The 24,712-nt window shown below is 44.1% G+C and overlaps 1 protein-coding gene and 1 non-coding gene across 4 annotated transcripts in view; both read left to right on the forward strand.

Annotated features, from left to right (window-relative positions):
• FRMD4B (FERM domain containing 4B) overlaps positions 1-24,712 on the forward strand; it is a 332,839-nt gene that overhangs the window by 282,540 nt on the left and 25,587 nt on the right. For all 3 annotated transcript variants that reach the window (XM_045289894.1, XM_045289895.1, XM_045289897.1), the window contains 2 exons: positions 919-976; positions 3,092-3,178. In XM_045289894.1, the coding sequence (XP_045145829.1) occupies positions 919-976; positions 3,092-3,178 (145 nt within the window). The remainder of the gene's footprint in view (positions 1-918; positions 977-3,091; positions 3,179-24,712) is intronic.
• On the forward strand, positions 1,323-1,441 carry LOC115869556. The gene has a single exon (XR_004046232.1). It is a non-coding gene; the product is annotated as a 5S ribosomal RNA (ribosomal RNA).

Consider the following 24,712-nt stretch of genomic DNA (forward strand, 5'->3'; position numbering starts at 1 on the left):
GTTATGTATAGCAGTCCTTGTTGAGTGAAGATTCCACTATAACTTGTTGAATGAAGATTCCACTATAAGTCAGAATTGATTTGATTTACTTCATGGCAGTGGCTTTGGGTTATTGTTTTTAAAAATAATTTTTATGCCAAGTAATATTAACATCGCTTTGGTGTTTTGAAAGTCAGGTATACTTTTGAAGGCACATTTATTGAGGTTTCTGTGCTAAGCCAAGTTTACCTACAAGAAAATTTGCCCTTTATGTATGCAGTTCAAAGAACATTGACAGACATTTACAGTACCACAATCAATATACAGATTGTAACCTGTACCACAATCAATATACAGATTTTTTGTTATTGTGAGAAAATTCACCAAAGTAAATTCTCATTGCTTACATTAAAAAATAATTGTATTTTGAGATTCTAATATACTATCATATGATATGTTTCTTAATACCTATAGTTGGAAGATAATATTTCCTAGAGCTTTTTGATTCAAAGTCTGCTAACAACCTTCCATACTTTGAATAAAAGCTCAAATCAAAGCCTCTGCGCTGAAGGTGATTCTGGCTCATAGTGACCCTGTAGGACAGGGTAGAACTGCCCTTTGGGGTTTCTGAGACTGTGAATCTTAGTAGGCGTAGACCGTCTCATCTTTCTCCCGAGGAGCACCTAGCAGGTTCCAACCTCAGACCTTGTGGTAGCGGCACAGTGTACAGCCCACTACGCCACCAGAGCTTCTGCACACCTTGGATAGAGTGACATATCTTACTCTCCAGAAAGTTTCCCGTGATTTCTGCTAGAGTATATCATTAGTCGTGGTGATATGAGGACAGTCGATACAAATGTTGTTTCTTTAATTGTTTTTCCCATCAGGGCTCTCTGCATATTTCAATCAAAGATTGTGATATGTATTCATTATCTATAGGTATATGAAAATAGTAGAAGCGCTACCAACGTATGGAGTCCATTACTACGCAGTGAAGGTAAGGAGTCATGCTCAGTAATGGTAGATGGGAGCCCTCAGACTCAGGGTGGTCTTTCTTTCACCTTCCCTCCAGCCACCAAAGTCAGTTCTTTTGGTAGGAAAGCTTTCAACTCGATTGCTGTTGTTTAATATAAAAAAGGCGTCTTACACAATATTGGTCCTGTTGAAGAACTTCCCTTAGTCTATTGCCTTCCAGTTTCTTCAGCAATTATGACGTCTGGTGAGTGTGACTGAACCGCACTAGCATTCTAAAACCATAGAAACCCGAACGAGTGGGCATGTAAACTGTCTCTAGAAAGTGCAGCATTAAGAGTAGGGCTGAGTTTTGTTCAAAATAACAGCATGTCTACGGCCATACCACCCTGAACACACCCAATGTCGTCTGATCTCGGAAGCTAAGCAGGGTTGGGCCTGGTTAGTACTTGGATGGGAGACCTCCTGGGAATACCGGGTGCTGTAGGCTTAAAAGAAAAGAAAAAAGAAAGAAGGAAAGAAAAGGGGGGGGGTGGGGAGGAAAAAATAATAACAGCACAGTTACGTCTTATCATTTTTAGCCAATCATGGGCATATTATTTTTGCAAAATATTTTATCTATACACAAATTTCTCCCCCAAAACAAATGAAGCCCACTACCATTCAGTCCATTCTGAGTCATAGTAACCCTACAGGGCAGACGAGACCTGCCCGTGGAGTTCCCAGGACTGGACATCATTAGAAGCCCAGAGCAGCTGGTGAGTTTGAACAGCCAGCAGCCAGAGCTTAACCACACTGCAGTATCGGAAGGGTATATTTTCCTAACACTTACTGCAATGGGCTTGGTTCATAGTGGCCCTATGGGCTGGGCAGAAACGTCCCTGTGGGTTTCCGAGGCTGTCACTATTGACAGGAGCAGACAGCCTCCTCTTTCACCGAGGAGTGGGGCTGTGAGTATGAACTGCTGGACTGGTGGTTAGCGGCCCAATGCCCAGCCCATTACGTCACCCAGGCTCCATGTTCTCCCAACATGACAAGTAATGCTAAAATATTCAGATTCTCCTCTTTGGGGCCCCTCCTCCTGTTGCTGTCTTGGCTGGCTTTTCTCTTTTTCCACTTGTTCTCCTGTCCAACTGTTCCAGTCTTCTGTGCAAGACTCATGCCTGTTCACTTCAGCAACCTCACAGGATGCTGAGATGGTGCAGGATTTTCAGTTTGCTTTGATCAATATGATTCATGCTGCATAGTTTTTTCAGATGTCTATAAGCAAAAGAAGATGGATAAATATTTTATGATGCACAAAGATAAAACTTAATGTTAAGAATAGAGGGTTTTTTTTTAAGGGAATGTTTTTCATTTTGAAAACCCTAGATAGGGTTGCTGAGCATTGAAATCCACTTAATGGCAGGATTTGTTTGTTTGTTTGTTTGGGGGGAGTTGGTTAGGCGCTAAATAAATGAGCTAATTCAACTCTGAATGTCTACTGATTTTTCATTGTATGTATCTGTCTAAGCTTAAGGTTTTCTTTCTTTTTTGTGAACACACTCTTTCCACTGGCAAAATGAAAGAGACAAATGTATACAGAAAAATCCAGAATATAACTTACTCCTATGTACTCCAACTGCTTATTCAAACATTCTGTCATTTAACTATACAATTCTTCAAAAGGATTTTTCAATGTTCCCATATTCATTGTAAGTTACCACCAGGATTTGTAACTACTTTTCCTATCTCCATGATTCTTAGAAAACTTCCTTTTGTCTTCATAGATAGTTAATAATTGAGAGAATCTCAAAGGAATTTTTTTTAATGACTAACTGGCATTGTACTCTGAATTCATTCTTAGCTGAATTTGTTGTACTTTTTTCTTTTTTCCAGGTATTATTTTAAAATAGTAATGTTCTGTTCTTTTTGACAATATGAACTGTTTGGGTCTGTTTTGCATTCTGGGCCCTCTTTGAAGGAACTCTGAGAAGGCATGACTAGCAATTTCGGTTTTTAAGTGATGTGTTTATTTACCAAGTCAGCTAGCTTTATTTTGACTTGCTGACACTTGTTAGGGATGACATTGTTAAATATTGCCTTACCTCTGGAAGAGTGAACAATTAGGTCTTCCTTCTTATGCTTTTCCATCTTTTAGGATAAACAAGGAATTCCTTGGTGGCTTGGTATCAGTTATAAGGGAATCGGCCAATATGATTTACAAGATAAAGTGAAGCCTCGGAAAGTAAGTACGAATCGTTTCAAAAATTTAAAAGGAAAGGTTATTAACCAACCTTGAACTGTTCTACAGCTGACAATGTAACCTCAAAAGGCCCTGAGCACGCTTGGCCAAAGAACTTTAATGCATGAAGCTATGAGTTCAGAAGAGATTCAAATTAAGTATCAATATTTTTTTAGACATCGTTGATATGCCATTACAAAGCAGTTCGACTTCTGGTCATTTATTCCAAGGAAATCATCAAAATGATGTGCAGAGAATCAACAAGGATGTTGATCTGAGCAAAGTTTCCAAGTACATACAAGTTGGTTTCTATTTTAAGATCTTATGAACAGTATGATGCCACTTGCTTTATAAAGTGTGTGTGTGTATGTGTGTTCATTGGATGGATAGGAAGATGGACAAATGATAAAAGCATAAGCCAAAATTCTTGTCTCCTGGTTACCTGCTTGGATAGTTATAAGTAGTCGTTGACATCTTTTGTTTACTGGGGCTTCATTTTTTGTAGTTAATCATGTCTGAATTTTATAATGAAAGTTACCTTTTTATTTTAATAGTTTCATTGATAGTAACTCACATATCTTACAATTCAGTGGTTTAAACCTATTAGAAAGAGTTGTGCATTCATCACCACAATCAAATTTGGAACTTTTCTTAAAGCAAAAAACAAAAATTCCAACAATATCAAACAGAAAAACATCAATTGACAGGATAACAGAAAATAATAAAAACCAGAACAAACTTAAAATGGGTCAAAAGGGAGAACAAATGATAAGTGGTTAAATGTTAACCTAACGATATCAGCGTTAGTCTGCTTCTCAGTGCCCTCTGCCTGACAGCAAGGCCATTCACATCCCTGGTCAGTGATCAGAGGGGATTCACCAGAGGCTTAATCTATGTAAGGACCCTGCTAAGGGATTTTGGACTTTCATTGTCATCCGTAATCTGCTGTAAACCGTGTGCTCAGAACTTAAGCTCTAATACCAGTCCCTTCTCCGGTCTTGCATTTTATTATTTATGATCCTTAGATCACATAGGCTGGTGTGCTTCTTCAGATGGACTTAGTTGATACTTCACTTAGATGGCTGCTTGTTTTAGACGAGCCTTTAAGATCTCTGACTTTCTAAACAAAGTTGCTTCTGTCTACTATAAGGCCTGAGTAAGTTGCATTTGACTTGAAAATTGTTGCTAAACTAATATATACAGCCCACCATTTGCCAATTCAAATAGTTCAGGTATTACGCTTTTATTTTGACCCTGAAAGTACAAATACCTATTGCCTCTGCAAGAAAGGAATCATAAATATAGAGCATCATTATGCCTACTTTATGCCCTTGGCCTACTCAGTCAGCATCATAATGTCTTAAAGGCTTACTAATGCTGCCCTGGTTTGTGCCCTCCCTGTTGCTTGCTGCCATCACAAGGAGGGAAACAATTGCCTATAATAACAGACTGTGGTCAGTCTCCCTGTGCTATCACGACCCGACATCACAGCCCGTAACTATCACCCAATACGGCTGCCTGTCTCTTGCTTTAATGTGTACTGGAAAAGCAGCCATATTCTCCAGACAGCGGCTGGTAATCACACCCCAGCTCTGTTCATGGCCCTGCAGTCAAACGCTCACAATCTTCCTTGAGTGCGGAAAGTAGATGTCACTCTGCATTTTGTGGCTGTGAGCTGACAGACAGACAGTCCCCGAGGGCTGCACAGACCTCTTCCAAGCTGGAGCTCTGCTTTCTTCAGGGAGTCTGTCAGTGGTTCTCAACATGTGGGTCCTGACCCCACCCCTTTGGAGGTCGAACGACCCTTTCACAGGGGTCGCCCAATTCATAACAGTGGCAAAATGACAATGATGAAGTAGCAACAAAAATAATTTTATGGTTGGGGTCACCATCACATGAGGAACTGCATGAAGGGTAGCAGACTTAGGAAGGTGGCGAACCACTGGTCTAAGTGGACATGGAGGCTCGTTGCTGAAACGTCCCGTGGAATCGTGAAAAAGCAATCTAACACTCACCATCCATCTTGAGAGACACTCAATGTCTTTATAAGTTTTGAGACCAAGATTGGTATAAATAAGAAGGAATTTTTTCATTCCCAGAACTTCCTGGACTCATATGAGTCTTACCATTCCTACTTAAGGTCTGTTTTCAAACCAAATTTAAATGAGTTCTATAATGTTCATAGTAAACTATACTCCAATTTTTCAAATATTTAAAAGAATCCCTTTTATTTATATTTTGGGTTTTTTTTTTTCTCCCCAAAAACCAACACATTTTATTGTAAAACACAATTTGTCCTTGTGAACATAGCGCTGATGGTGTTTAATAGATAAATCTGGTCAGGCAGCCCTCCTGCTACCCCTATGTTAACCACTATGAGAGAATGATATGGACTCATTTAGACTTTGTGTCTAAGTTAAGACTTTTAAAGGAGAGAAAAATCATACATACTTTCACATGCCTTGCCTAATTGTTCCAGATTACTTAAAACTATAGTCCTCTTTTTATTCTTTTAAGAAGCCGCCTCGTATTCTGCTATATACAGAGAAGTAGTCTATTTAACCACTTCCCTTTGGTGGGCAGTATGTTGTTTTGTTTTGTCGGGGGTTGGGGGGGTGGGCATTGGGGGTTCCGTGGTAGAATTCTCACCTTCGTGCAGGGAGCACAGGTCTGATTGGCAGCCAGGGCCCTCTAGCACAGCCACGACCCCTGGCTGTCAGGAGACTTCAAATGTTACTGTGATGCTGCTGACCGGGTTCTAGCAGAGGTTCTAGACTGACCGAGACAGACTAAGAAGACCGTCCTGGCAATGTCCTTCTGAAAAGCAGCAGTGAAGCCGCTGTGGATGGCAGCGGACCAATCTGCACCCAACCTAGGGGGTGGCACGAGGACAGGCAGTTTCCTGCCATGGTGCCTGGAGTCGAGAACCATGACAATCGTTATTTCCGTTATAGAGTGTTGAGAATAGCAAAGAATCCCAACCAAACCCAAACCCACTGACATTGAGTCCCTTCTGACTCATTGAGTTTCTGGGGCTGTAAATCTTCACAGGAGCAGATAACCTCAGCTTTCCCTCTAGGAGCAGCTGGTGGGTTTGAACCACCACCCTTGAGGTAAGCAGGCCATGTTCACCTTACAGCCCGTTAAAACTCCTAAAGCAAATAAACAAATTTAACTTATTCCTTCTATAAGACCAATATTGCCAATCATGAGTTCTTAAAACAGGTCTCACTTATGTTATATTTTTTACTAATTTCTCCTCGATTTTTTACTTTAAGCAATAGTATTTAAATCTCTTCTTGGTTTTTTGTTTTTGTTTTTTTGTTTTGTTTTTAACTGAACCTTTTGTTTGAGATTGTAATTTAAATTGACTCACAAGGAATTTCTTAGCTAGTGTAGCTGGCTAAGATGTGGATTTTCACCGAATGTACATGCATCCTCTAAAAAGGTCTCGGCTCTCTCCCACAATAATGGTGAATCAGAGGCTGTACAGTAAATACTGCAATTAGCCCCCTCTCTGTTGCTTGTGACTCATGGTTGTTTTTTTATTATTCACAGTTTCATAGAAATTGGCAAATGCTCTTTTTTAGTTATTAAAAGATTATTTTATTGGGAGCTCTTACAACTCTTACAATACATACATCAATTGTATCAAGCATATTTGTATATACGTTGCCATCATTATTGTCTAAACATTTACTTTCTATTGAGCCCATGGTATCAGCTCCTCTTTTTTTCCTGACCCCTTGATAAATTATTATTATTTTCATATCTTACACCAACTGCTGCCTCCCTTCCCCTGTGGTTTCTGTTGTTCATCCCCCTGGGGGAAGGGGGATGGGTATGTGTCAATCATTGCAATCAGTGGTTCCCCCTTCCTCCCCACCTCCCCCTACCCTCCAGGTATCAATACTCCCATTCGTTTCTAGATTCCGTGTGTTGTGAGCTCTTATCTCTTAGCTGTACCTGTGCACATGCTCTGTTCTAGCCTGCACTGAAAGGCAGGACGGGAGTCATGATAGTGGGGGGTGAGGAAGCCTCAAGGAACCAGAGGAACTGTGTGTGTTTCCTTGGTGCTCTACTGTGCCCCGGCTGGCTCATCTGTCTTTGTGACCCTTCTGTGAGGGGATGTCCAACTGTCTACACATGGGTTTTGGATCTCTGATCCGATCCCCCTTGTTCTCAATAATATGGTTTTGTTTGCTTATTTATTTGTTTTTTTGTGTGTCTTCTGATACCTGTTATACAATCCCATCGACACCTCATGATTGCACAGGCTGGTGTGCTTCCTCCATGTGGGTTTGTTGCTTCTCTGCTAGATGGCTGCTTGTTTAACTTCAGGCCTTTAAGACGCCAGACACTGTATCTTTTGATAGCCGGGCACCATCCGCTTTCTTCACCGCGTTTGCTTATGCACTGGTTTGTCTCCAGCCACCGTGCCAGGAGGCTGAGCATGACAGAATGCCAGGTGTTAGAACAAAGTGTCCTTGCATTGAGGGAGGGCTTGAGCAGAGGCCCAAGTCTGTCCACTACCTCTGTGTATTGCCATATAGATATATGTACATAGGCCAATGCCTCTATTTTTATGATTTAATGTATATACATATGTACACACCTATGCTTATACCTCTATCCATATCTTTGCTTCCTAGACCTGGCCTCTGTTTCCTTTCACCTTCCTCCTACCCCACCTTCACACTTGCCCTTCTTCTACCTCTTAACACTGATCATAATCGAGTTTGTTTATTCCACCATTTAGACAAAGCTCAGAAGACACTTGCTTCCCCACCACCACCCCAATTAGCTGAATTTTTCTCTTTTCAAGACATGCCATTTAATTCAAAAAGGGCCATAGGACAGGCCATCATGTGCCAGCTTTCTGGCCTCCTCACACTCCATTGTTTCAGGATGTCTTCATCTTGTACCAGTCACTGGCTACCTCCTCGCTGCCGTTAAAACCCAACACTAGGTTTTATCTTTACATATTCATTTTGTATGTCAAGTTTAAATGAGGGAGGATGTCCCACCGCCCCCCTCTCCCAGCTCAGTGTGCACTAATAGAAGACTGCATAATTGAAAGGGTGGTGGGTGCTGATTTTGAAAAGGAGGATCCTGCTGCAGCTGTTTACATGGACCTGTGCTCCTAATGAGCAGGCAGCAATGTGGGTTAGATTGGCAAACTCTAATGGAACACAGGCTGCCCGGGGAGGGCCCTGGTGGCACCTGTTCCCCTGGTAACCAAAAGGTTGGAAGCTCAGACCCACCAGAGTCTGTCAGGCAAAGATATGGCAATCTGGTTCTATAAGGATTTACAGCCTTGGGAACCGAACAGGGCAGTTCGGCTCTGCGGTACAGGTTTGCGCTGAGTCGGACTTGACTTAGCAGCAGTGATTGATAGAGGCCAAAGCCATATGCCTGTGTTGTTAAGATGGCATGGCTTCAAAGCAGGCCAGAAGGAGGAGATTTACCAAGAGTAAGAGAGCCTGACACCAGCAGACTGAATTCTTCGGCATACCATCAGTTACAGCCTTAGCATGTTGGGGCTGTCTTTTTTTGTAGCTCCCAGAGTGCTCTTCATGTCTCTCAGTTTATAATCGATTTTACTGTTGGTTGTTCATAGCTACCCTAGAACATACACCCCGTCAGCAGGGTCTCTATGCATTATTTAGAGACACTGATGACATGCTGTGAGCTGTGCAGCCATTTCCGCAACTCCTCTGATAAGTTCCTCCTCGTTAACATCAACTCCCTAGCCTCGGCATTCCTGTCTAATCTTTTGATTTGATTATAGTCCATGTGATCCCACATAGCTATGTCTTTCAAAAGCACAATGTTCAAGGAAGACCTTTTTAACTAGTTCAGCTAAACTCTGCTCTTTGTTGTTGGCTAGTTTGATTTTTTAATTGTGCTTTGGGTAAAGCTTTACCAAGCAGATCAGTTTTCCATTCAGCAATTCGTACACATCTTCTTTTGTCCTGTGGATTACAATCTCCACAATGTCACACAAAGCACCCCATGTCCTCCGTGCCTTCCCTGTTTTCTATGCCTCCTTCTTTCCTAGCCCTTCTGAACCTTGCCCTTGAGTGAGTGCTGCCCTTTGATCTTACAGATAATTATATGGTTTGATTTAAAGATTACATAAGGTGACATTTTGGGTTTAGGATTTAAAAATTTTTCTCAGGGCAATACTTTCAGACGTTCATCCACCCTTCATCGCTCTAGAAAATCTACAGTCCATGAACATTGGAAATTCTCTTCTGTATTATCCCATCCCTGTTTTGATCAGGATATTTAGATGAGTTCTTTGATCCAAGTATTCAGACGTGGTAGCCAATCTCCATTCCGTTCTTCTGATCACATGGCAAAGGAGGCAGTTGTTCATGGAGGCAGTTAGCGTCTGCTCCCTTCTCTTTATGCCTTATACTTCTATTGCTCCAGGTGAAGAAGACCCATTATTATGCCTTGGGCGGCTCCTTGCAAGCTTTTAAGACCCCAGGTACTACATAGCAGGCCAGGGTTTCATATAATCACTCTTCGTGGATTTTGACTGTAAAGCTTTTGCCAGTCTTGTAGCCAATAAGTGACTTCAACTCGTGTTGTCAAGTGATGTAGGGCAAGAGTCTTGGAGGCACCAGAGTGCCTAAGGTGTGATGCAAATTAGTAGGAAAAAAGTTCAATTCTGGACTTAAGCCACAAAACATGCATGCCATTAAAAATTCAGATCATGAGCAGTTTCCCCATTTAATCCTCTCTTTGAACCTGAATGTGCCACTGCACTGTGAAAACACACCAGGTGCAACTTAATTTCAAACCAAAGACCATTTGGACTTACAATCTAGTGAAGCTTTACTTTAAACAAATAACAACAACAGCAACAACTAAACTCACTGCCATCCAGTCAAGGCTGACTCACTCCATAGAAAGGATAGAACTGCTCCTGTGGGTTTCCGAGACTGTAAGTCAGTGGTTCTCAACCTTCCTGATGCCGCGGCCCTTTCATACAGTTCCTCATGTTGTGGTGACCCCCCAAACATAACATTATTTTTGTTGCTACTTCATAACTGTAATTTTGCTACTGTTATGTTATGAATCGGGCGACCCCTGTGAAAGAGTCCTTTGACCCCCAAAGGAGTCGAGACCCACAGGTTGAGGACCGCTGCTGTAAGTCCTTATGAAAGTGAAGAAAAGCCTCCTCTTACTCACTTAGAGCAACTGGTAGTTTTGAACTGCTGACCTTGTGGTTAGAAGCCCAACATGCACACACAAACTTGTACATTCCTTCTTCTAGGTTTTTCTTTCGATCATTATATCAAGGGAAAATGTCTGTTCTCTATAAACATGTAGTGAGTCAGTGGCTGAGTAACTATCAGTGCAGGTCATGACTGATTTTTCTCCACTGACGAGGAGCCGTGATTGAACTGTGGGTTACTAGTTGGGCTGATAAGTACCAGGTCAGTGCTTCAAACCCACCGGCCACTCTAGGAAAGAAAGAGGAGGCTATTTGCTCCAGTCAAGATTCACTCTCTTGAAACCTATGGAACAGTTCTTCGTGGCCTATCAGGGTCTATGAATTGGAACTAACTCTGGTGTGGGTTTCATGTTGTCGTCATTGTTATTTGGGGCAAGTCTTAAGGAGCCACGGTGGCGCGATGGCTAAGCGTTAGCCTACCAACTAATGGATCTGCCTATCGAACCCGCCTGGCCCGCTGTGGGGAAATGCTGCGGCCATCTGCTTCTGGCAAGACTACAGCCTTAGAAACCCTGCGGGGCCGCTGGACTCCTGGGGCCGATGGCAATGAGTTCTCTCAAGTTCTTTAAGCTGAGAGACCTGGAGCCTGTCAGCAATGGGTATCGTGAAATGGCAAGTGTACTAGTCAAAGTGCCCAGGGTGGACCTTCCTGGGATGAAATGTCTTTCAAGATCGTATCTTTCCTCGTTATTCTCACACACTAAGAAACACTTGATCACCCAAAGGCATTTTTAACTTTCGCTGAACTGAGTTTTTGTTGACTTTTTTTAATTATTGGATTTTCCAAATGCCTGAAGCCAGATGAAATTAAGTTACAAGCGCTTGAAGCCTTCCTATTTCCTTGTCCTGAAAATGCAGAGTTCATTTCATTTGAAGACAGTGACTTGCTTATTTTTCTAAACATGGCCACCGTGACCACAGCTAAGCCCCACACCCCCTTAGCTCTTCAACTACCACCACTCCATCGTGGACCCCAATCCAGATGCTGCTCAAACTCCGGCTGAAGTGACATGTATGGAGAGAAGAGAAGACCCGTGTTGTCGAGTCTTAAGGGCCACGTGAACACAAAATGAAGTGTGGTGTGGAAGGAAAAGAAAAAAATGGGATTACAAAATGTCAGCCGGAGACCGGTCCATCCTGTTTGAAAAGTGTCTCACGAAGCTGCAGCCACACCAGTCATCAATCTGATTGCTCAGGCCTTCAGCAGAGGCCGTGGGAGGAGAGCTCGCGTCCTGTAGCATGGACTTAAAGTCAGAAGTCACCCTGGACTTTACTGGCAGGCCAACTCGGAGCTTTCGCTCGCCCTTTTTGGGCCTTCGTTGTTTCAGCCATTGAATTAAAATAATAAATAATTCTCTGTCATCTATCTACGCACAGATCACTGGGAGGTCCCAATGAGGGAGTGGCTCTTTTTTTCTACTAAGTAGCCATGGTTCCCTCCACACCCTACTCTACTTTACCCTTAATTAATATGGAGAGTCTGCTGGGCAGTGCAGGTTTTCTCTTCTGCTCCTGTTGTCACTGGCCTGAGCTGGAGACTCGTGGCAAACCCGTGCACAACGAAATGAAGCGCTGCTCGGCATCATCCCTTGGGAACCACAGGGCTGTCACTGGTGGATGTTCAAAAGCAGACTGCCAGCCTTTCTTCCTAGTCTGGCTTGGTCTGGAAGCTCCACTCAGTATCATAGCAACATGCAAAGCTCCCCTAAAGAGGTGATGGTGGTGGTGGCTGTACATGAGGTGTGTCGGCTGGGAATCAAACCTAAGTTTCCTGCATGCAAGTGAGAATTCTACCACTGGACACCTGTTCTTTTAAGACAAGGAAATAGGTAGGTGATCAAATGCCTCTTCCCTTTCCGATAATTCCCAGGCCTCAGTTAGTCAGCCTTCTTTTTGCATCCACCAGCCAAGGAAAAAGAGAGTCTGAACATCCAGAAAGCAAACCCGGGTGGGCACTTGTCATTTTCACCCACAATCCTTTGGCCAGGACTCAGTAGATCATACGACCAAGCCTAGCTGCAAAGGAGACTGGGATGTATAGATAGGTAATCAAGTGCAATATCTCAAGGTGATTATTATTAAAAGCCAAACCCGCTGCCATTGAATCGATTCTGCCTCGTATATAGGGTGTCTGAGCCTGGGGATCTTTATAGGAACAAAAATGTTATCTTTCTTCCACAGAGTGGATGGTGGATTTGAACTGCTGTCCTTGGGGTTTGCAGCCTAGCATGTCGCCCCTTGGGGACATAAGTAGCCTCTGCCACTCACAGCTTGTTTTCTTTTTGGTCTGTGAGGCGGTTGGTCGGTGAGAAGCAGTAAGCGAGTTAGCAAAGAAATAGAGTGCCAGTTGTTGATGAGATGGAGGGACACCACCCTGGGGGCAGGTGGGAGAACTTGTGTGATGTGTTTTGGGAAGGCCTCCCTGAGGAGGCCACACTTTGGCTGAGTCCTGCAGGGAGAGAAGGAATGTGGTCCTGAAGGGCCGGGCAGCCTGGGGCGGGAAGAAGACTGGCCTGTGAGTCCAGCCGAGAGGATACGACCTCACAGAACCAGGGCTTCCTGTGGAAAACGACGAGCATTTGTGCTGAAGGACGGGAAGGGAATGCTGGTGGGCGGCAACGCCGTCAGACTGTCATTACTCAGTCTGTGCTCATTTCTAGGCATGCACCAAAAAGCTGGATAGGTGATGCATCTAGAATAAGGGAAGAGAGCTTTGGCAGCATCAGCTGCTCTGAAGCACACACCACTGGGGAACGTCGAACATCTCCATGAAGGGCATAAACAGGAGTGATGTCTTCAGTGAATGAAGATTGGTGGCTTGAGTGTTTGGGGTTTTAAGTGGCTTTTACTTAGAGCAGAATTTGGGTGATAAAATTAAGAGATCAAATGCATCCATCCTTCAGGAATAAATTTCTCACAACAGACTGTCACCTTCTTCAAAATACTTATTTAGTCCATTCTGTTTGCAAGGGCACTGAGGCAGTGCTTTATACACGGTATCCCATTTGTGGGGAAAAAAACCACACTTCCTGCATCAAGAATTTCCAATCCAGCTGGCAAGACAGAATGATATTCAAAATCTGGATTGTATTTAAATGCTTGGTCCCCAGCCTAGGCACTGACCAGAAGTACAGCCCAGCCAAGGCATCTCCTACACGGCCAGCACCCATCTGTCAGGGAAGGTGTGCAGGCTCCTGAGAAGCTCAACAGCCTTGAAGGGGAGCTGCCAGCATAAGACAGACCAGGATGCAAGGTTCATCCATCTAGTTCTGAAAATCAGCCGGTGAAAGCCTTATGGTTCCCAGCAGAGTCTGGTCCAGTCCTCAGACAATCATGAGATGACACAGGATCGAGCACCGTTTCATATGACTCCGTAAGAAGGGATAGCCGCTGTGAAAGTAGAACACAGTCCTTCCGGTGCCTGTGAGCCCAGGTCAGCGGTGACTGTACCACATGCCTGCAGGGAGTGCCTGAAAGCAAGTATTGACAGGAGCCCTTAGACCAGCCTGGGGACAGATTCAGCCACACAGGAAGTTTGAGCGAGGTGACATCTTCTTAGACAGTCAGATTTAAAAGTTATATGCTTCCTGGTATGAACAACCTCATCTATTCTTTTTTCCAAAATTCTCAGCACTCCTTGCATTTAAGGTGTGATATAGTTGGTTGGCTTTTTCTTTTCTTTTTAATCATTTTACTGGAGGCTCATACAACTCTTATCACAATACATCCATTGTGCCAAGCACATTTGTATAATTGTGGTCATCATCATTTTCAAAATATTTTCTTTCTACTTGAGCCCTTGGTATCAGCTCCTCATTTCCCCACTTCTCACCCGCACCCACCCTCCCTTATGAACCCTTGATAATTTATAAATTATTATTACTTTATGTCTTATACTGACCGATGTCTCCCTTCACCCACTTTTCTGTTGTCCATCCCCCAGGGAGAGGGTTATATGTAGATAACTGTGATTGGTTCCCCCTTTCTCCTCCCACCTTCCCCTTACCCTCCTGATATCACTACTCTCATCATTGGTCCTGAGGGGGTTACCTGTCTTGGATTCCCTGTGTTTCCAGCACTTATCTGTACCTGTGTGTACATCCTCTGGTCTAGCTGGATTTGTAAGGTCGAATTGGGGTCATGACAGTGAAGGGCGGGGATGAAGCATTAAAGAACTAGAGGAAATTTGTATGTGTCATCAGTGCTACCCTGCACCCTAACTGGCTCGTCTCCTCCCTTAGACCCATCTGTAAGGGGATGTCCAGTTGCCTACAGGTGGGCTTTGGGTCTTCACTGTTGGTTTTTTAATGTCGGTAAGGTTCTGATAGCGCATCCGAAAAAGTAATTTCCTCCTTTCCTGAGTAAAATATTGCATAATGTTTTACAGTTTGACTTATGTATACTTGACACTGTTATCAAGGCCGCCTCTAGTGTGTTCACATGTAAGCTTCAGGTAAGTGACATTCATTTGCCTTTAGAAAACGACCTGAGCCCTACCTGTTACAATTACAAACAGAAAGGAGAAGGAAAAAAAGAAAGAAAGAAAGCGGTTGGAATAAGCATTCGTTCTTGAATTTATTACGCAGTTGAAAGAATTGTTGTTGTTGCTGTTGTTGTTGTTGGATGCCATCGAGTCAACTCTGACCCACAGCCACACTGTGAGCGACCAAACCAAACCGTGCCCAGTTCGCGCCAGCCTCACCATCGTTCCTGTGCTGAACCCAGGGATGCAGCCAGCGGGTCAGTCCACCTCCTTGAGGGCCCTCCACTTTGTCACAGCCCCTCCACTTTACCAAACACAATGTCCTTCTACACGGACTGGTTTCTGGTGGTGTGGTGGAGCGGGTTACTTGTTGGGCTGCTAACTGCAAGGTCAGCAGTTCAAAACCACCAGCTGCTCCGATGGAGAAAAGCAAGGCTTTTCTGCCAACTTCTGTTGACAGAACTAGAACTCAAAGACAAATTATTTTTAAATAAAAATGTTATTCCATTATCACATTGTTCTCACTGCCATCGAGTCAATTCTGATTCATCGTGGCCCTGCAGGGCAGAATAGCGCTCCCCTTTTGGACTTCCAAGACTGTAACTCTTTCCAGGAGTAGAACCCCTCATCTTTCTCGCTGTGGTTTCAAACTGCTCACCTAGCAGGAGACAGCCCCACCAGTAACCCACCGAGACACCGGGGCTCCCTTTCTGCCGATCAGAGCCCACGGACATCACCCGATATTGTTTTGGAAGGCAAGATTCCTCAGTCCTGGCACCCTTGACATTTTGGGCCAGATAATTCTTTACTGTGGGGCTGTGCTGTGCATTCTCATAGTTATCTATCAACTTCCTTGACCTACACCCACTAGATGCCAACACCGCCTCCCCCACACACAGTGAGACAACCCAAATGTCCCCACACATTGCCGAGTGTGTGACCTGCGCCATCGAGCTTTCTAGGATGTCACTTTCCCAGAGCAGATCCCCAGGTAGTCAGAGCTGCGGGTGGGTTCACAGGACAGACTCCAGGGATAGCAGCCAAACGTGTGTATTCACTGCACCTCCGCGTCTCAACCCGTACGAACATGTGCTGGGAGGGAAGTAGCCTTCATCCGCTAGACCAAGTGGTCTTCTCGGTTATGAATTATCCAAGACTTGTGCCCAACGAAAGAAACAGGACAAACTCTTTGTGCATAAACTTCTAACATCTTCAATCAAAGACAAAATAATCCGATTCTCCTACAAAATTCTGTTTTGTGAGACTCCAGCAGGCAACCCAGATCCACTTCCTCCAACTTGAGTCCTCACCGTGTGCTCCCTCGAGAACAACTGTTTCAAAAGAAACAAGGGAGAAGAAAAAAGGGTAAACGATCCATTTTGTTTTGCCTCCGGAGATTCCAGGGGATTACCCAGGGTGAATCATTGATGTACAATCCCACCCGCAAGCCGGGATGATCCCAAATGTAATCATTTCCAGGTGAATTCACTGTTAAATGATTAACTGATATCATAAGTACTATTAAAAAGCCAAGCCTCTGCAGACGTCTTCTCCATCCTCCTCGAGTTTGGTGTTAAACCTGTGACTAGGACACACTTTCAGTTGGTCAAGACTAAGGACAGTTTGGTCTTTGATGCCCCCTGAGAAGTCCCGCTTGCCCTGGACAGGTGTCAGGACACATTCCGTCTTTCCTCTATGCCCCAGGCAGGAGGAAGATTGCCACCCAACCTCTGTTGGGTGTGTCCCTGAGCTGCCCCCCCACCCCTCACCTGTAACTTGGTCAACACCGGAGCAGCCAGCAGATTTCCTCTCTCGGGGCGTATCAGGAAGCCAATGGTGGAGTCAACAGAAAGGCTGTTTTGAGTCGGACAGAAACTCACACAATGGGAAGCCTAGATATGTCAGCAGAACAACTCAGCCGCTGCTCTCTCCGGTGGGAAGACAGATGCGGCACTAGACAGCGGTTACTGGTTCAGTTCTGGGCTATTAAGCGACCATCCCATGGCCAGTCAAATTAGAAGAGGAGTGAACGTTCTTCATAACAAATAACAACTAACGTCCTCACTTGCAGAATGTCTAGTGTGAGCCAGAAACTGCTAAATGCTTCACAAGCAGCTTGTGGAAATTTTCAACAATGCTGTGTGGCAGGCACTGTTGGTCCCATTTTACCGCTAAGGAGTCAGACTCAAAGAAGGTGAAGCAACTTGCCCCACATAACACCCTGCAGGGGGTGGAAGCAGGGCCAGAGGAGCGCCACCGCTCTGAGTGCAGCTCATCTAAGCACTGCAGGGAGAGGGGCCTATCAATCATTCACTGGCAAGACCCAGGACCTCGCACACAGAAGGTGCACACCAAACCCTTGCTGATCAATGGATACCCGTTGGTTGCAAGTGCTCCGGAGGGACACATTGTCCTGTTTCCCAAACTCCCTCTGCTCTTCTTACATGAAGGTGCTTCAGAAAAGTCTGTGGAGAACTTTGTGTCCATCTAAGGATCAGAAGTTTCTTATTACATTATCTATTCTTAGTATATTATTTATGTATTCTCATGATCTTGAGCAAGTTTATTATTACATTTATTTTTATAAGAAGTTCACGTCTTTATTATTATAACATTTATTCTTTTTTTAAAAATACTTTTATTAGGGGCTCTAACATATCTTATCACAATACATACATTCCTCCAGTGTGTCAAGCACATTTGCACACATGCTGCCATCATCATTTTCAAAGCATTCCCTTCCCACTTGAGCCCCTGATATCAGCCCCCCATTTCTTCCCCCTTCCTCTCCCGCCCGCCCTCCCTCATGAACCCTTGATAAGGTATAGATTATTGTTTCCATATTTATTCTTATATTTTTATAACAAGCAATTTATTATATTATTTTACACAAGTTCACTTTTAAAAGTAGGGTTTGATTCTTGGCAGCAAGGTTTTCTGCATTAGCTATTACATTTTGAATGCTTTTTTTTTAAAATACTGTCTTTTTTTTTTGACATGTCCTCTTTCCCTTAGAATGTCTTGATTACCATTGTTAATCTTCTGTCTAGATTGTCCCTCTTACTTTTTTCTCTCTTATCTATTTATCTACCTAACTGATTTTGTGATCTCTAAATTAACCCCCAGCTTTGTCCTCTATTGCTTTCTGCTTCCTTCTTTTGACCCCAGAGGTCACAAATATCCATCCTGTGCCAAGAGATGAAAACAAAGCCAAGGCCATTGCCATTGGGTCAACTCTGACCTCTAACTTTCAAGCGGTCACCTTCTTAAAGGTATTTCTTTTTCTATCATGAGCACCTATATTCTAAAGCAAAAGAATTTCAAATTCAGCAGCTGCTAGTAAATGCTACATAAATAACCAAGCCAAACCCACTGTGGGTGGGTTGATTCCAACTCATATGCTCTTGTATAGCCTCCAAAATCCTACGAAGGGTCACCGTGAGGTATAAGCAAATAGATGGCAGTGGAGGTTTTGTTGTTGTTTTCTTGTCTTTTTTTATATCATTTTATTGGGGGTTCGTACAGCTCTTATCATAATCCATACATCCATCCGTTGTGTCAAGCACATTTGTACATTTGTTGCCATCATCATTCTCAAAACATTTTCTTTCTACTTGAACCCTTGGTATCAGCTCCTCATTTTTCCCCTCGCCCCCACCCTCCCTTCCTCATGAACCCTTGATAATTTATATATCATTATTTTTTCATGTCTTACACTGACTGATGTCTCCCTTCACCCACTTTTCTGTTGTCTGTTCCCCTGTGAGGGGGTTATATGTAGATCATTGAGATCAATTCCCCTTTCTCCCCCCACCTTCCCCTTACCCTCCTGGGATCACTGCTCTCATTATTGGACCTGATGGGTTTATCTGTCCTGGATTCCCTGTGTTTCCAGCTCTTATCTGTACCTGTGTACATGCTCTGGTCTAGCCGGATTTGTGAGGTAGAATTGGGATCGTGATAGTGGGTGGAAAGAAGCATTATAGAGCTAGAGGAAAATTGTATGTTGTTTTCTGGAAGGTGCTCACCCTGTACGAGTCTTCTATGTGATAGAGACACCAGTGTCCTCCAAATAATAGGAAAGGTGAAGCATGCCTTGCTCTTTTCAATCTTCTTGTGAACTTTCATCTCTGCCCTCAAATCTCTCGCTTTCTCTACAGCCGTTCTTCATCTTTCAAGTCAGTCAGGTTAGTCCTTCTTGCAGGACGGACTATTTCTATAACGTAGAGGCACCAGCAAGTCTGTCAGCCTGGTGGGTGTATTTTTTATCAGTTTGCACTTGTCTGAAGTTTCCCCTGGATTTTGGCCCGAGGGAATGTGTTGCTAATCCTGTCAGGAAAACACCGGCACAGAGCAAAGGAAAGGAAAGGCGCATTGCTTGCTTGCCTGCAGTGTGCCAGGCTCTGCCCAAGGCACCTTACCAGAGGGCCCTTCGTTGTGTCTAGGTTTTGAAATTTGTATTGTGAATTGGGTGAATTACAGAGCAGATGATCAGTTTTGCATTCAACAATTCGTGCCATGTTGTTTGAATTCACCTGCACGCCTTTCAATGCCCCATAGCTGAATGCACCTCCTCCCTGTGTTTGCTGTACTCCAGCTCTGTGCGGTGTCCTGGAATAAGTACTGCCCTCTTGATTGTAAATGGTTGAGTAGTCTAACACAAGGGTGAGTTCAGTTCCAGGCCTGAAGGGTAACTACCAGTCACAGTCTTGGGGGTTCATCTAGTCTCTATCCAACCAATAAGCCCGGTCTCTTTTATTGCTTTGAGTTCTCCTCCACATTTCCCCACTCCCATAAAGAGTTTGTTTTAGAAACCAACAGGGACAGTTCTACCCTGCCTGTGTCGGGTGGCTACGAGGCAGAATCAACTCGATGGCAGTGAGTTTGTTTTTGTTTTTTGAGATCCAGAACCTTCTAAAGTGATCCTTTGCAGAGCAGTTTGCAGTGATAGCTGGGCACCATCTAAATCTTCTGGTCTCAGCGTTGTGCAGACTGATGTTTGCATGGTCCATTCAGCCATTGGAATAATCGTTTCCAGGTGTCTTTCACTTTTTGCCCTTCACTTTTCCCCTGGATGAAAGAGACCAATAGTTGTTTTCTATTTTTTTTTTGGCAAACAATCCTTTCTTTTGCTTTTTTTAAAATTATTTTGTGTGTTTGTGTGTGTGTGTGAATTAACTGGGAGGGGGACAACATTTCAGGCCATCAATTCTGCATTCAGCAGTTCAAACTAATCATCAGTGCCCTGCCCCCGACCCCTCTTTTCTCTCCAACCCCCTGTCCCCGGATTTCCTTTCTCCCTCTCATGGGTCTCTAGCCTCCTATTCATGAGCCGTTGCTTCGTCTTGCCACCCTGGCCGTAGGCAAGTCTTTACCCTCTCGGTAGTGGTCTCAGGCATTATTTGTCCCTTTGGGGTTGACTAACTGCACTCAGCATAATGCTCTGTGCCACGGGGTGCTTTGTGGCTTCACCAGTGTTTTCTGGTGATGCGTAATATTCCACTGAGAGTGTGTACTGAAGTGTCTTTGTCCATTCTTCTACTGATGAGCGCGTGGGCTGTTTCCAGCTTCTTGCTGTTGTGAATAGTATAGTGCTGTGATAAACACAGGAGTGCACATGTCTGGTCGTGTTAGGGCTCTTACTTCTTTAGGATATATACCTGGTGCAGATAGTGCTGGCTCCTATTGAATGTCGATTCCCTGTTGGTTGAGGTAGAGCCATATCGCAATGGTTGTACATGCCTATAAGCTTTCAAGACCCTAGTCACTACTCACTTAAGTAGGATACAGAACGTTGTGTTTATGAGCTATGTTATGCCAATTGACCTTGATGTTCCCTAAGACTGTGTGTGGTCCTGAGCCCCAAGGCCTAACAGCTCTTTGTATTACAAATATTAATAAAGTTATTAAAACTTTACCCCTTGCATGCTCCACACATTTATAGATATATTTGCAAGCAGAGGTAAAAACATATATAAAAAACCCTCTGCCATCCTGTGCAGACTCGTGGATATAAACCCGTCTCTCTCCCACATCTGTTCAGCCTTCATGCCTATGTAAGCATATACTCACCATGTTGCAGGACTGTGTATTGGACAGCGTTGGCCTCTGTTGCCTTTAACCCTTACAAACCTTCCAGTGCCTTCCCCTGCTTCCAACATTTTTGTCAACCTCCCTCTCATTTTGTATTTCTTTCCCCTTCACCAAAGTTAAAACTTATCTACCTTCTAGCCCCTAACTTCCCCTACCTCTCTGTCTCTCTCCCCGCACCCCCCTATAACCATCAAGGAATGTTTCTTCCTAGTGTGAAAATCTTTTCCTGACTTTTTACAGTAATAGTTTTATTTATCGTTGTATGTGTGCGAATGAGGAGTTTCACTGAAGAGACCATCCTCCAGGTTCAGCCATGTATGAAGGGCTTCATAGGTTCATCATTGCGCTGGAAGGTTGTGTCCTCTTCCATTGTGTGTCTGTCCCAATGTTTAGGGATGCATTCTTCCACTGACGACTGTTTGAGCTGTGTCTATCCATTTGCTGTTGGGAGCAGTGCTGCAGGGAGCATGGCTGTGCACATGTCTGCTGGTGTCACAGCTTTTACTTCTCTGGGACAGACACCAAGTAGAAGGGGTGCTGGGCCCCATGCTATGGCTATTCCCAACTCTTGAGGGACACATGCCGCTTTCCACACAGACTGTACCATTGTGCAGCCCTCAAAAACAACCCTCACTGCCACCGAGTTGATTTCAACTCATCGTGACCCTCTAGGACAGAGTCGCTCTGTCCCTGTGGTTTCCAAGACTGTAACTCTTTGCACGAGTAGAAAGGCTTGTCTTCCTCCTGAGGTGTGGCTGGGTTTCCAACTATTGGCCTTAGAGTGAGCAGCCCACTACAGAATCACTAGGCCACCAGGGCTCCTCTTTCAGCCCTACGGCAGTGGATTAGAGTTCCAGTCTTTCCACACCCTTGTCATCATTTGCTGTTTTATGTATTTTTGAACTTTGCTACTGATGCTGAAGTAAGATGATATCTCATTGTCACTTTGATTTGATTTGTACTAGCATCTCTCGAGTTGCTGATGATCAAACTCATCCCGTCCTATGTGTGTTGGCTGCCTGAGTGTCTTCTTTCGTGATGTCTGTTCATGTCCATAAGTGTTGTCCAACTAAACGAATTCACCTCACTTCCATGCCTTTGCCATTGCACAGCTTTCCCTTGTTCCCTTAGACCTAGAACGCCAACATAAGCACACTGGAAGAAAGGGGTCAGACATTCAGAAAGAAAAATTCATCCTTCCCTGCCCCCGGCTGTATTGGTACCATGGCGGTTAGCAGTGTTTCCCATGTGGCCTCACGCATTGAGAAGCATCACAGCGGTGATGATGAAACAGGTGCCTCTCAAATGGCAAACTCACTGCCATCAAGTCGATTCCAACTCAGGCTGGAAGCTGGGCATCTCACGCTCATACAAAATAGAATGATCTGTGTACTATAAAGTTTTATTGCTATTTTTATTTGGGGAAATTAAAGAATACAGAATAAAGGCTTGGTTAACGCACCAACAGCTGATTGAAAAGTCACTGGCCAAACCCACCAGCTGCTCCAAGAGCAAAAGATGTGGCCATCTGTCTCCCTAAGGATTACTGTCTGGGAAACCCTCTGGGGCAGTACTGCTCCGTCCTACAGGATGATTAGTCTGAAGTGACACAAGAACAACAGATATAGGAAGAATAGAAGAGGGTACCCCCCCAAAAAATATCTATTTCCCCCCAAAACTATGTTTTTACATATTTTTTACAAAACAACCTTATCACCTTCAAAGTACTCTCCACTACACTTAATACATCTGTCAAATCTGCGCTTCCATTCTCAGAAATTTTTCTAACTCCTCTGATTGGATGGCTGACAGCACCTCCCTCATTTTTTTCTTCACCTCTTCTACTTCATCAAATCGCTGTCATTTCATGCCCCTCTTCATTCATGGAACCGAAAAGAAGTTGCACAGTGAGGTCAGATGAGTCGGATGCATGGAGCAAGAGAGGCATGCTGTATTTTGCCAAAAACTGGTGCGCTGAGATGGCTGCGTGAGCAGGCGCATTGTCGTGGTGGCAAAAGCAGTCCCCCATGTGCCACAAATCAGGCCTTTTTTGTGGCACACTGTTACACGATCTTTTCAGAACCTCTAAATAGAAAGCTTGATTAGCAGTCCGACCTGGTAGAATGAACTCCAAATGCATAAGTTGGCATTTTCATACATTCAGGAAGTTGATGGACATCCAAAATGAGGTTTGTCATCAATCAACATTGCACCTTTTTGCAAGGAAAAACCACTCGTACACTTAAGTTTTTCCCATAGTGCTGTCCTTGTAAGCTGTGCTCAACTTCACAACAGTTTCTGCATTATTCTTACTGAGCAAGAAACGGAATTTCACAGCTGAATACTGTTCTCTTAAATTGGCCATCACAAAAAACGAGGTTTGAGCAAAACTGCTTTTATGAAAAAATTCACTGTGACCAGAGAGAACCTTCCCAGGTGACACACTGGGTGCACTAACTCAGAGCGAGTTGCTTGATGCTTGTCTAGCGGGAAAAATAAGTACTATGAAAGCTCCACTCCTCCCAGTGCAATTCTGGCTTTTTTTTGGGGGGGGGTACCCCCCTCATACAATAACACTTGTCCACCCACCTGAACTGATTATTGTCACATTGGCTTCATCTTAATTTCATTTAACAAAAAGGAGCATCAATGATGGTATTGAAGTGTTCTGTGTTACATCCTCTTTGTCTCTTTGGTTTCTCCTGCCCAGAGGCAGGAATTAAGTTTGTGCCATTCCCATCCACTGTTGTACTGTCGTAAGCACATAAAGGAAATCCCATTTTGCCCAGACTTTTAACGAGTTCAGGTGGGGAAATGGCTTTACCTTTCCAACTTAATGACCCAGCTAATGATTTGCATTCAACGACTAACCAAGAAATGTTGGCAGTTCCACCCCTTACTCAAACCCACCTACTCACCCACCCACCCCACTCTCACTCCCAGCCCCAGCCACACTCCTACCAGTGATGCCTGGGGAAAAGGACCTGGTGATATGTTTCTGAACCAGGACACCTGTGGACACCTAGTGCAGCCGTTCTACTCTATAGGGCTCTGTTTTGAACCAGGACACCTGTGGACACCTAGTGCAGCCGTTCTACTCCATAAGGCTGCTGTGAGTTGAAATCAATTCAATGGCAACACGTTTGGCTTTGTAGTTTCAAACACAAAAATTCTCTACCCATAATATTCTCTGTAAACCCACTTGGCATCTAATTATTTAAAATTCTCTGAGTAAATCAAGGCCCCTCACTTTTTAAGCCAAATTTGGGCTCACGGGAAGGCATCCTGGTGGCACGGCGTTCAAGCACAGGGCTGCGAAGCGGAAGTGTAGTTGTTTAACCCCAGCAGCCACTCCACAGGGGAAAATGTGGCAGTCTGCTTCCATAGAGATTTAAAAATACATTTTTAAAACCCTCTCTGCCATTCAGATGCCAACTTATAGCAGACTTATAGGGCACGTTAGAACTGCCCCTGTGGGGTTCCAAACGGTAACTCTGTCTGAGAGTAGAAAGCCTTGTCTGTCCTCTCAGGGCAGCTGGTGGTTTCAAACTGCTGACCTTGCCATTCGTAGCCCAACCTGTAACCACTCTGCCACCACAGCCCCTTCCATAGAGCGCACAGCCTGAAGGAGCCTGCAGGGACTGTTCTCCGCAGGGTCTGCTTAGGTGTCTGTAATTCAGATCAACTGCTGCCATGTTTGGGCCCGGGGTCT

The sequence above is a fragment of the Echinops telfairi genome, unplaced genomic scaffold (genome assembly GCF_000313985.2).
Source record: "Echinops telfairi isolate 266 unplaced genomic scaffold, ASM31398v2 ScPeMD7_31;HRSCAF=116, whole genome shotgun sequence".
Taxonomy (NCBI): Eukaryota; Metazoa; Chordata; class Mammalia; order Afrosoricida; family Tenrecidae; genus Echinops; species Echinops telfairi.